The 13,611-nt window shown below is 44.3% G+C and overlaps 1 protein-coding gene across 1 annotated transcript; it reads right to left on the bottom strand.

Annotated features, from left to right (window-relative positions):
• Window positions 1-221: 221 nt before the first annotated feature.
• On the bottom strand, window positions 222-10,261 carry OSTM1 (osteoclastogenesis associated transmembrane protein 1). The gene is made up of 6 exons (XM_064649829.1): window positions 9,901-10,261; window positions 6,921-7,035; window positions 5,363-5,460; window positions 4,196-4,360; window positions 3,214-3,379; window positions 222-2,907 (listed from the first exon to the last, which is right to left on the bottom strand). Exons 1-6 carry the CDS (start codon window positions 10,234-10,236, stop codon window positions 2,852-2,854), a joined length of 936 nt encoding a protein of 311 aa, XP_064505899.1. The 5' UTR covers window positions 10,237-10,261; the 3' UTR covers window positions 222-2,851.
• Between the last annotated feature and the right edge of the window lie 3,350 nt (window positions 10,262-13,611).

Raw genomic sequence — 13,611 nt, 5'->3', positions numbered from 1 at the left:
AGACTTCAGGAGGCTCTGACCCAGCTAAACTCCACCCTTTCTCAGCAGTTGCCATTCACTTGTTCTGTAATTCAGTACAGCACTGCTTTGAAAACATCTTTCTGATGCTGTTTTCCTGAAAATGGAATAATGGGGAATAATAAGCAGGTGCTTCTGAACGCAAACCCAGAACAGCATGAGTATAAAACTACTATAGATGAAGCAAGTAAGTAACCACACTGTTCATTGTTTATCAACAATCTTTATTACAGCTGACTTTCCATGTTTAGAGGTTTCCTAGTAAGTACAAATATGAATCAAAGTGCTATCCCACAGTAAGAAATCTTTATTTGCACAAAAGAGATACAAACAATCAGTATTTCAAAGTTTATGCTACTTAATATATATAATACTAAAAAGGCAAAAAATAAACCAAGATGAAAGAGTAGCAGCAAAAAGAATTCTATTTCTCTTTCAACACAGTCTCTGTGCTTCCACATTTCTCTAGCAAATAGAGTACAAAGAGAATTCAATCCATTTATATATGAAATATCCTACCAAAAATATAACACTGTGTAAAGAAAGTTAGTAGTACAAAGTTTGGGGCAGGGGAAAAAAAAAAAGAGAAAAGGAGAAAATAGATGTATTATTAAAAATCCCAAGTGTAAACTTTGCTGCTGCTTTAAAATCAAAAACAAAAGTCACATGCGTATTTCCGTTTGGCTTGGGAGCGAGGAAAATAAGAAAAGCTGATTTTTTTTTTTAAAGTGCTTAAGCACCATATCCAAAAGTAATGACTTTCAGACCTACTTAACATGAATGTGCTCAAAAAGCCACTGCTTACAGTATAAAAGCTGTCATTCTGAAATGCTGCACATTCAAACTGGCTTTATCTGCACGAATGAAAGATTCCTTTGAACAGCTCTCAATCATATGATGTCCCAAATCAATGTAATGCTATTAGAGCAGGCAGCTGAATTAAGTCCCAGAAAGTTGAAGTTTAAGAATAATAGATATAAAAAAGAAAAATCTTTTTTTAATTTAAAGGCAGCACGCCTCTCCCAGCCACATGAAGGTAACTTTATGCAATAAGCAAGAGAAACAGTTTTATGTTATTGTTGTAAGCTACCTAAAACAAAGTGACTGTTGATCTCGTAATTCACATGTTAAGCAGCAGGAGATAGATACTTCTTACTGATAAAACACAAAAAGGCAATTGTGGGTGGGACCAATTGCTAACACAGTATTTTACTTACTATTAAACATACTGTCAACTTGACTTCAAAATAAACAGTATGTCCTAACAGAAAAAAAAAATAAAAACAAGAAAACCAATTATTTGAAGAGATTTAGGACTGTTTTGTTACACTGTTATATATTTATTTGAGCCTTAAAATAAAGGAAAAATGTAACAAAGCAAATCAAATACATAAGACAATTTCATGCAGGGTTTTGACAGACATGAGACACAGATTGCAAGAGAAATTTAAATTTTTTTAGCCATTTAGTAATGGCCATTATTTTTTAATCTCAAGGTTAGAAAACACATTTAAAAATTGGAGCAAAGACTCTGGCATTCATTAAGCCCAGGTACTGCTATAAATCATTTCAATCCCACCACTCTCCTAAATCAGAAATACAATAAACAAACCGAACTGGCAGTATTGCTGCAGCCACTGAATTGTGCCCACAGAGTGACAGCAGTACTACCCATTCCTGCAGTTATTGCACGAATTTCTCCATCAGCTTTGGAATTCTGCAAGCTCAAATTTGTTTACATCCATCTATTTCACAGGAATAATATTTTTACACTATTTCTTGAAAGTCACCAATTTCCAACACAGTATATTCGCTGTCCTTCAGAACAGTTTTTAAGTTAAGAGAACCCAAAGGCGACTTCTCTCCTACAAAGTTCCTGTAAACACCTCTGTATCAAGCCACAGCAAGTTCTAGAACAGGAAATTCAGCATCTCCAGTGAATTGACTTTACCTCACTTCTCCTCTACAAAAACATTTAAAAACCCCTGAACATTTAATAATTAAAAAGGAAAGGAAATGGCACGATAAAGACAGTGAAACGTAACCCAAGCAGACATGTAAAATAAACCTCTGAAAATATAGCATTTGAAAAGCAATTATTTTAGTGGTTAAAGTGTGCAAAAGACTAAATATGCCACCTGTTCCAGAGATAACTGAATACTGTAGCCATCAATGATTACTATTCAAGTCCAGCACTGGCAGTTGTGCTGCTTTTGTTGCTGTTTTGGACACTACATATTACCACTTTCTCTTCATTTGTCATGCCTTTCTGTTTGTTTTTTTTTTTTTAACAGATCTCAGCAGCATGACTTTACAGTGGTATAGGAAAGATGGGAACTTTTTCTTTTTTAAAGGTTTCCCGTCCATCCTAAGTCTGAATATTATGTGAAATTAAAAATAATGTTTTAAGCAGGAACACCAAATATTATTTCAATTTTTGTCTGTCTATCAAAATCACCTCAAAAAGATTCAAAATCTCATGTTTTTGTGAAACAAATATGATGAATACAGGAAAATACCATGCAAGGAAAGTGTAGCTATTCTATTGATGTGAAGTACAAAAGCTTAGAAACAGAAAAACACCCGCTTCAGTCCGAGACTGAAAAAAAACACCACAGATTTTTCAAAACCAGAGTCCATACAGTGTCACACAGCCCTGCCTTGTCATGTTTGTTAATACCCTCGCTTAGAAGTCAGACAGCATTTTGTTTAACTTGTGTTGCTCTGTATCATTACACTAAACCATAATTAACTCCTCTTTTGTGCCGGCCTCATTCCAACACAATTGTACCCACTGTATACCAGCAGCAGTTCTCAGGTTTTGTTTTGCAGCTCAGCTGTATTTTTCTTGGATGTTCACAAGACTGGCATTTGACTGGATGCGCTTGGCTAGAAAAGGAAAAATTATATGAAAATTAAACACTAAGAATTCCCTAAAACTAGTCTCTCCACTCCCTCTATTTATCCGACACAGACTTGCAAACAGCTTTCTGTTCACGTCCAGAAACTTTAATGAAAAGATACGGCTGAAGCTCTTTCCTACCCTTCTTCAGGGGACAGCAGCAGACTAATAGTTGCTATTAGCGCCGTCAGCACAGCTGCAGGCAGATCTGGCTGGGCTCCTCTCCCACACGAGCCAAGCAAATCCCTGGCACCACCCAGCTCTTACAGTGAAATGCCAACACCACCACTTACGCAAAATGAGAATCCGTTTCTTCTGCTTTGAGTGAAGGAAGCTGCTAAGATAAAAAACAATAGGTAGGAAGAGAATAAAGGATGAAACTGCAATCACTGGGACTGTATCACTGCAGGGAAGAGAACAGTTGAAAGTCCTGCTCCAAAGCTTCCGAGTGATGTTCATCTAAAAGGAAAACATAAGCAAACCATGAAAGCAAGCACATGCATTTTTTTCTGTGCAGCATGGCATGGCAAACACTCAGGCCTCAAGACATTCAAGTGTTCAAATATCACCTCAGAAAACAGCACTTTAACAGAACTCCCCCCAAAACCAAGCAAATCCCTGGAAATGTAGAAACAGACAACTTAGACGAGGCCAAAATTTCATATCAAAACTTTTACAAGCTTCAAAAACACAACTATACTCAGATACATGCAGACACTGGGAAACAGGCATGTGGCAAAGAGCTCACTGACAGCCTGTGGGGACAGGACTAATCCCACACTTTTGACAAGCACTCCTTTAGCCCAGCCACTTAAACTCCCACAATATACAGAAGCTTTTTCCAAACATATGTCATCAGTGCTGAGGACCTCTAGAAACAGCTGCTACAATAAGGAATCAATTAATACACCAGCTAGAACAATAGCAGTAAAGCTTCATATTAAAAGCCAGAAGATTAGGAGATTTTTTTTTTTTAAATCCATCCCTTTCACAGTAACAAGAAACGAAAAGTGCAGCTACTCAAACTGGAATGCACTCGGGAGATCAGGAGCTTCAGTCACGCTCCTGCAGCTCCAGCTGAGGACAAGACCCAGCAAGCCAGCCCCACCAAGCTAAATTCCCGCCATGGGACATCAGCCTGCCAAAGGCACTGCTGCCCATACTGCCCCACACCCAAAGGGAAAAGCCAATCCCTAGCAAGACAAGCACAAATGGCTGAGATTAATAAAGATCCCCATGACAAGGCCTCCGTGCTGAGTCTTAATAAACACTTACTGCATCTTCCACGTCGATACATAAGTGTGCGGAGTGCCCAGACTCATCACTTTGCCTGTTCATCCTCTGCAAGTTGTTATACAGGTCATTCAACTTTGTGTAGGTTTCATTGCAGTTTTTACACACTTCTGTGTAGTTATTTGGTGACAGATAAACGGTTTGTCCCTAGGGTTATAAAAATCTGCATGAATGCTGGTTTAAGGCATTACAAAAAAATTGGTTTGATTTGTTAGGTTGCTACTGCTATATCGACAGGGACAGATGGTGCCATACTGAGCAACCCTTTTCATTTGTGGCCTTCAGCACCTCCTGAACGCAACACAATGCACTCAAAAACAAAACTACAATCTCTGAAGATATTTCAACACAGTCACGGCTGTATCAGCAACCCATTGACCACGGGGTTAAGTTCTAGTTTAGACACTTGAAGTGATCAGTAGGCTGAAGAAGGCCTGTAAAATGAACAAGGTCTATAAAGGCACATTTCCTAGAAAGCATTAATAACAAAAAAGCAGTTCCCTCAGAGATTGTCCCGTACCCATCATTTCCCATTTCTACTACTGAATGATCCCGTAACTTGGACAGTTTCTGATTGAAATGGAATATGCACAGTTTCTCAGGCTATATAGGGCATTTTCTCTTAGGATGATTACCACATTTATTTCACTAAGGAAGATATATTTGGCTATATTTGCAATATGGCCAAATTTTAACTACTCGTAATTTTAAGAGTCAAAAGAAATTTTACAACAATTTAAGGTATCTGGCCTTTCTGAACTAGTCCACATTAACAAAAGGATATTTAAAGACTGAATTTCTACGCCAAAACACAACAATTCTACAAAGAGAAAGAAAAAGAGACTTACAGCATGCACACATGATATTTCTTACTGTATAATTATCTACTACGGTGAATTCAGAAATTCTGATGCAAAGTAGCATTGCAATTACATACAAAATGAAGTCAAGGTAAGTATCAGTTAGAATTAATTTTAGGCTCTCAATCTGTAAACTGCATTTTACGGAACATTGTTTTATCTGCCTACAGTTCACAAACTCAGCAGCAGTTTATTTGTCTGGTTTGTATCTGCAGCTTATTCAACATCAATAAGATTTTGGTAGCAATTAGAGGATTTAGAGCTTCTCTTAAATACACAGCATAAATACCTGAAGGTTATGTTCAAAACACGTCAGAGATTTATTGAATAAATCCAGGAATTCTTCAGTAGAATTTGATAATCCCTCACTGTTATTCTTTAAACAATCTGTCAAAGAGAAAGAAAAACATCAGGATATTCTAATTCCTAACATTTCCACAGCTGGCAAGCCCCAGACACTCCACTCCTGTAAAAAGAGCTCTCGACTATAAAGGACAGGTCTAGTCAACACTGCGATTCCTTATCTGCCTGCCATTGATGTCTCAGACCTGCTGACCTAACTCTTCATCGAGAACACTTTTCAGAATTAATTGGCCTTGATTAAGTGAAAGATGAAGACTATCATCAAGAGCTTTCTGAAGAGGGGGACTGAATTATCTTTGGACTTTGAGATAAAACAAGACATTACTTTTATTTTCCAGCCGGCAAATCTGGCTTTGCCCAGCAACAGTAGCAGCCATTTTGTACACCAGCAGTGGAGATGAAACAGTGAGCACCCAGGAAACAGCTGGACCACAAACACAATAGTAGAAATCAGAGTGTAGATTATTATTCTTTAAGAAAAGAGCTGAGCTTTTCGCCAGCTTTGAGGGGAGCTCTGGGGCTTTCCTCCCAGTCGTAGGCTCAACCCTACCATGTTACTGCTTCCATCCACCCTACTCTTCTTTAGGTGCTCTAACCAGCCAGACCCTTGAAAACAAGAGTATTTGGGAATTTAGGTGTTCAGCAACAGCATCATGAGAGGAAGCCAACATCCTAGAAAATTCTTCTGAAAGAAGCAAGCATCAGCAGCAGTGAGGGTAAGCATTCAGCTGGGCACTGGGCAGGCAGCACACAGTCCACAGGCTAAACATGGCAGGACAGCACAGTCCACAGAGCTGCTCCTGTTCTGTCTTTCCAGCCCTGACAAGCGAAAACAAAACTCTTCTGGGCTCTCAAGGGATTCTGCAGCAAATCCGGCATCTTTAACACTCAGCTCCATAGTGGTATTCCCACTCTTTCCTAGTGCACCTGTTAGTGCAGGGTCCCACAAAGCACACCAGGGGAATAGCAAACAGCCATAGTTTAGCTGTTAGCACGGCACAGCAGCACCAGCACTGGGACGTGAGACACAAGTATGCACTTGGACACTCTCCACCCATAAAAGGAAATCAAATCATGGCTGTGGAGGCAGATACTGTTCAATATGTAAGCATCCCAGAGTTAATAACTTTCCTAACAAACAAGGAAAAGACTCTTATGCAAGTTTTTTTAGAAATGGAAAGACAGACAGAAAACCACAATGAAGCTAAAAAAATTCTCCAGCAAAGTAAATCACAAGGAAAACTAGCAAGACTACTTTTTGAAAGATTAATCTAAAAGAAATATTTATATAACAACTAAGTTTTCCAACAGATTACTGCCCTCAAATTTTCGCCCTTATAGAAGAAAACCCTCTTGGAGTGGCTATAGTTTAGGATTTGCATGTTATCTACTGATATTCAAACAAATAAGTACAATTTTGACCTGTGCAAATTCTGGGGCTAAGCCATAACAGCAGCACAAAAGCTACAGAATGAGTCACATACTTGCACAGTTGGCTGCCTCCCAGGTTTCATTAAAGAACTCCGAAAGGGTCACAACTATCTGCAGCCTGTCTGAGGTCAAGATGCTTTTGGCGCAATTGTGGCTCTCAGAAGAATTCTAGAAACAAAAGGAAACAACAAAAGAAGCAAACAAGTGTTAAAAATACAAAGGGAAAATTTTGAAACATAGTTTGCACAAGCACAGCTAAACAATCACACAACACATCGCATCAATATTTCCAGAAAAGCAGAGCAGAACTGATGGAACAAAAATCTTTTGATCCTCCAACTCATACTGTGAACAACACAGCTTATTGCAAGTGGTCTCTGCAGACCTACTAGGAAATGCACACAAGTCAGTCAAAAATACACGACAACATAAAAAGAAAAAACAAGCACAAGACAGGGCCTTCTCTTCCAGGTGGCTCATGTTCATCCACTCCTGGGCTGCTACCACAGGAGCCAGCTCAAGGCATGTGCAGCCAGAGAAAAGGACAGGGTTGTTCTCATTAGACAGAAGGAACAGTTGAAGGAGCTGAAGCAATGAAGTGGTCTCAAACAAACCAAACCCAAACAATAGAAACAGCCTCCAAAACCACTGTACCAATGTACTCTACCAACAGCAAACTTCCCCCCAGTGCAGCAATACCAGGAACAGTCCTCTGCAAAGCAGTGCCTGCGCTCACTCCCCCAGGCCTGTGGCCAGGCTGAGCTCTCATCCTCCCCACACACAGGCACCAAGCTCATCTCTCTCACTGAGCCACCCAACACCTCACAGCAGTCTCTGGCACAACTCATATAGCAACTTATTCTCTGGACCAAGCTCATAAAAACAGTGGAGATAAATTATAAAAGCAGTTACAGAACAGGAAGTCTCCCAGTCAGAATTCAGATACGGAACCATGACCTCCAGTCAGCTGACTGCCATGCTCTAGCTCCTGGTTTCTGGCTGCTAAATTGACTTAAGCACTTCTCAAAATTGCCAAAGCTGCCAAAAGCCTCTTTGATAAGCGATGTGGAACATAGAAAAAAATAATCTCTTTAATGAGAAATTTGTTCCTTATGGAGCTTTACAAGAGATCCACTTTCTGCCTCTCTTTGTTAAAATGGGGTGGGGGCTGGGTTAAACAAGACCTTTCCTTTGGAGGCTCAACTGCAGAAGTCAAATATTGCCACATCTGGTAACTCCCACATTCACTGACTTTCATTTCTACTGAATTAGAGAAGACAAGAATGTTGCTTATCTGGGAAACTCTGGTTGCTTCACAAAGGCTCTAACTGTGAAATTTCCTCACCACCTGGGCTCATGAGTAGGAAAAAACACTTTACCAAAACTGAATCAAGTAAACCTAAATAATTCCTTACGTATGTTTGCCTAATTGATTCTTTAATTAGCCTAGGGAGGAGGATTTTACATTTCAGAGATGTCCAACACTTAAGTTGGCTGCCCTTGTCACACTGCACTCTAACTATTGTTAAGATAAAAACATCAGATACCTGACCGCTTGTAATTGTGGACTGAGGTTGCAAGAGGTCACCTCCTTTATTTACTTGGTTAGTTAATCCACACACAGAAGGAAAGCCAAATGTTCTCTCATACAGATTTGTCTTCCAGACCACAGAGTGGACCAGTCCTCCCAAGCTGCCAGTATTCAAGCACAGCAGCTACAATGTGTTCATACATATTCTAAGTACTGGAATATGTTTGGCAGCCTATTCCTAGCCAAAATATAACGCTAAAAGTACCCAAGAGAATTGCATACTAAATTTTTCCCTTTCACACTACTAGTCACTGGTACAAACAGCTTCCATAAGAGAAACAGATAAAATAGACTACATGTTTGCAAACTAAAACATGAGACCAGTGGCTATATATTTGCCCTGGAAAGGGCAATTACCAAGTGAACATCCATGCACTTTTCCAATACAAGCACTGGAGTGGAGAGGAGAACCAGGCAAACAACCCAACATCACCCAAAAGCAACACTTTTCCAACAACAGGTAATAAGCTGTGAGAGGCTTTGCAGCTGGACACTGAAGCACCTGAAGTTTCCCTGCGTTTAAAAAGCAACAGATTTTTCTCATCAATGGCAATTCTAAAGTTCGGGATTCAGAAATCCCAAGACTGGAAGCACAGTCCAGGGTACGCACTGCTATAAATGTGCTCTCTTACCAGGGCACCCACTTCATCACAGATCAAAGGTCCTTTGGTCTGATCCACTAATGTCATCCTCGCATCGTCCCAGGAACTAACTTTTACAAATGGATAAACTGGGTGAGAACACACAAAACAAGCCATGAACCACATCCAACACTAAGAAATGAAAGAAAAAAAAAAAAAACACCGAAAACCAAAACCAAATCAAAGTATGATTAAAGTCTGAAAATCCAGCTTCAGCCAAGGTTCTCCCACCAGGAGGGTGCATTGACTCCAGCCAGTGCTCAAGACTTCTAGTTTGCTGCCACACACTCCCATCACCTTTGGAGCCAAGAAAACCATGACACGGCTCCTTACAGATGATGTGCATCACTCACCACAGTTTCACAGACCATCCATTTTCCAAGAAGTGTCAGGCAACTAAGCTCTGGCAGTGTTCCCCATTAGTGCTATACGACATGTAAGCCAGAGCACTGCTTCAGCCACTGCTACAGCAGCAAGAACAGCTCAAGTTTTTCCACTTGCACAGCTTTTTTCTGCAGGTGGAGCTACTTGCCCCTGGCCATGCCAGGAGCTGGCTACACGGACCACGCCACCCCACGGAGCAGGAGGTGGCCGTCACTGGCAGCAGCGATTCTCACACATTCCCAGCCTCTGCCAAACTGCCCTGCGCACCCCGGTGAGGCTTCTAGCTTGCCTTCCCGATGATCCCACCTCCACCCGACGTGCTCCGGCACTGAACTCCCACGGCTGGAAGCCTCAAGAGAAGGGCCTAGGCCCTCAGCCCGCCCCGATAGCCCCGCACCTCCCTCACCCCGGACGCACCCCGACGGCGCGGGCGATGCTGCCGTACAGTGTGAGCAGGCGGCGGTAGAGCCCGTGGCAGCCCTGGCACAGCCGCACCGGGCGGGCGCGCCGGCCCAGGCAGTCCGTCAGCGCCGCGCAGCCCTCCGCGAAGGCGGCCAGCAGGCTGCGGCACTCGGGCTCCAGCTCGGGCAGGTCGCCGGGCAGCCCCGCGCCCCACAGCTCCTCCGCAAGCCCCTCCGCCGCCTCCAGTGCCGGGGCCCAACGCGGCTCCTGAGCGGCGGCGGCGGCAGGGCCGAGCACAGCGAGCGCCAGGACAAGCAGCAGCACCCCAGAAGAGCACTGCGGCAGCGCCATGGCGGCCTCGCCGAGGAACCGGAAGTAGCACGCCGGGAAAGGCCCGCCCCCGCCGCGGGGCACCGCCGTTCATTGGCCCCAGCGGGGAAGGGGCGGGGCCAAGGGCGGGGCCGCAGCCGGCCGGCCCAGGGGCGCGTCCCGGAGCGGGGCGGGGCGGGGAGCGGCGGGGGCTCGTCCCGGCATCCCGTCCCGGGATTTCGTCCTGGGACAAGGCGCTGGGGCGTCCTCAGGGCCGGAAGCGGGTAGGGGCTGTACCTGTGCCCGGGGGATGTACCTGCCTCGGATGCGTCCTGCTCCGCGGGAAGCGCGGTGTCTGTGCCGTGCGTTTCATCTATTTCACGCTCTCTCCCACCGCAAAGGGAATCGAAGGGTATCTGCGGTATGGGAAGTGACTTTAAAACATGCTGAAATACAGCAACAATTTAAAAAAAAAATAATCCCAAAACAGAGCAAGAATTGATGATGGAGAAATAAACTGCAACTTTCTGCAGGCAACGTATTTCCCGCATCTTATCTGAAGCTGGACACCTTTGTTCAGGTACCATCTTTGTTGGTACCTAGCTCCAAACTTCCCCGTGGCTGATTCTGCTTTAAACCGCAGCCACCAAAGGAAAACTCTTCTGCTCATCTCAGGAGAAGAGAGTAGAGCAGTAGGTAACCCCTCGCTGAGGGTTGAAGTGCCAGGCTACCTGGCAGGACCTTGACCCCATGCCAGTCCTGTCTGACTAAAATTCTTTTCAGCCATTTCCATGGGCCTCTGACTGAGTCTGGGGTTTATAGTGCTCTGGTTAGACACACCAGAGAGACAAAGCAGAGCCCTGCAATTCCATAGCATGGTCCCTCCAGGAATAACAGAGCCAAGCAGGAATGGCCCCATCCATTTATTGCAGCCGATTCAGTACTGCACACATGGCACCGGTGACAGTAGACAGTGCTGGCTGACAGTGCCACAACAGTGGCAGCTGCTGGGAGTTCGTGACTGTTTGAAGCTCCCCACACACTCAGTCATACCCAGCTCCACCAGCTCCACATCACCTGGCCCACCCAGTGCTGACTTGTGCCAGCCATGTAGTAAATGTCACAGCATGTAAATATCCAGGATAGATTTGTGAAAACACAACAACAAAGGCAATAAAGATGCCGTCAGGCAGTCGAAGAGCACCCAACAGAAAGCATCTGACTTCTCTGAGTGGGCTGAATGCCTCAGCTCTGAAGAACTGGCTTCCAAAGCAATGAATGAAAACGAATTAAAACCACATCATGAGTCTGACACAGAGAAATGTGAGAGTTGATCAAAAAATTATCACATTTCCTGTACTTGCAAATGATCAGGGCAAGGGCCCTGGGTTGGGTCCTGGACCTTCCCTGAGCCCCCCTGCCCCATCTCCGAGCAGGTCCCACCGAGGCTTTGTCCGAAGCCAGACAGTACCCTCCTGCATGGGGACTGCTCTTTTGGGGACCATGTTTAGCAAGGCTGCTACGTGTGGAAGCCTGAAGCTGCTTAGCAGGATGCGTGTGGCCGGGTGGCCGCGGAGCCAGAAGATGATCACCTTTCCTTAGCTCGCTAGCAGGGGTGCAGCCTCAGCACCGACAAAGCCTGGGGCGGCGGTAATGCCTGTAGCAAGCCGGCGCCCGCAGCCCGGAGACGGGAACAGAGACCGGTTGCCGCCCCTAAACTACCCTCGGCCCAGCCGGCGACCAAAAAGCCCCGTTGTCCTGCCACAGGGAGCGGGGTGTCCACGCAGTGCGGACCCCGGACACGGCCGGGCTGCCCGCATCCCCCCGGGAGAGGGCAGCAGCACTCCCGCACATCGCCCACCGAGGGGCGTCGGGGGGCTAGAAAGGGTCCTCGGAGTGTCCCATACAGCCCTGACAGCAGCTGCATCCCGAGGAAGCAATGGAAAAACGCCCCGGACTGGTCGCTTACCATCGTCACCAGAGGCATCCGTCGCGTGGGTCTGCACGGGCACCGGGAAGGACCGGCTGGAGAGGGTAAAGCTGCGCCTTCATCTTCGCAGGTCAAGGAGGATGTGTTTTCCCACACCTTGAGAAACTTAAATATTCTCCTGCGAGAGACCGTGTTCTTCCTCCGAGTGGAAACTAGTCTTGGGGGGTGGGGCGAGGAAAAAAAAGAAAGGGAAAAAGGAGAAAGAAAAATAGAAAAAAGAAAAAGGGGAAGGAGAAGAATTAAAAAAACCCCAACGACCAAACTCAAGACTTTCAGATGAAATCTCCAAGGCATAACTGGAGTATAAACATTTCTGGCATTAATAAATGCATTGCTGCAGACCTCTAAGATGTCTGGTCATTAAATACTTCTCCTTTTTATCAGTAATAAACATGATATTACAAAGTAAAAATAGCAAGTCACTAACTTTTTCAGCTGTGGTTCAGAACCAGGGCTTGAAGAAGGCATGGACCCCTTCTCTGATAATAGATGAATTTTGTTACCAGGCAGAAGTGGTGACATTACCTTTCTGCTCAACCCTGTCAAAGGGGTTGTACTCACAACTAAAGCAAGCAGAATTTGGCCTTGGCCTGCAAATCTCAGAAATATCTAAGAATATCAGAAACCTTCTGAGGTTATATAGTCCCACTTATTCTTGAAAATACATCCAAGTGTTTCAATACCTGCCCTGACTATAAGAAAGTATGTCATTCACCAGGAGGAAGAGTCTTACCTTAGCAGTGCAGAAATTGAACACAGCAAATGAGTATTGATTTCTTATGTCATCTTGTTGGATCTGTGGAGACGGCAGTGTGAACCAGAGAAAACTAACAGTTTGAAGCTGTGAACTTGGTTCTCCCTTCTGATCGTCTCCCTGTTACCTTCAGTATTCTTTCTCCTGGTTTGTGCCACCGTGAGCTGAGAACTGAACTCTTTTTTCAAGTTTTCTTTTTATCTTTAAAGGATCATGGCTTGGATAAAGCATTTTCACCAAAGGGCTGGAAAAAGAGGATCAGACCATAAATGTCAAAATAGTGACAGAAAATTAAGTGATGACTAAGAGAGAAAGGAGTCAGGCATGACTGGGAGGCTGGGTGCTTGGAGAGTGGTATTGCTTCAGAAAGGGAGACTGGGGCAGGCAGCAGCTCAGAGGGCAGGATGAAAAGGGAGAAAAGGCTCTGCCTCCAAAGTCAAAACTGCAGCACAGAAGACAGACTACTCTTCATCTGAAATAGGGGCTGGCAAGAACAGGGAGGTGTGAAGGTTGTTTACAGAGAGCTGTTTCCGGCATTGTGGAAATGGAAATCTCTTGACCAATTTCACTGCAAAGATGACAAAGCTTAACATGAACAACGGAGCAGTGTATTATATCTTCTTTGCGCAACTATTCCCTGCCGATGGAAAGTTTTTCTTCCCCATCTCCATTA

Source organism: Pseudopipra pipra, chromosome 3, assembly GCF_036250125.1.
Source record: "Pseudopipra pipra isolate bDixPip1 chromosome 3, bDixPip1.hap1, whole genome shotgun sequence".
In the NCBI taxonomy this organism is placed as follows: domain Eukaryota; kingdom Metazoa; phylum Chordata; class Aves; order Passeriformes; family Pipridae; genus Pseudopipra; species Pseudopipra pipra.
This window is presented reverse-complemented; position numbering and strand designations above follow the sequence as displayed.

Bases quoted from the DNA above. Each gene is read 5' to 3' on its own strand.
- OSTM1 (XM_064649829.1), bottom strand. From the start codon at position 10,236: ATGGCGCTGCCGCAGTGCTCTTCTGGGGTGCTGCTGCTTGTCCTGGCG. The intron at 5,461-6,920 runs GTATGTGACTCA...TCTCTTTGACAG, and splicing joins GGAGGCAGCCAACTGTGCAA to ATTGTTTAAAGAATAACAGT. The intron at 4,361-5,362 runs GTATTTATGCTG...TTATAACCCTAG, and splicing joins GTTTTGAACATAACCTTCAG to GGACAAACCGTTTATCTGTC.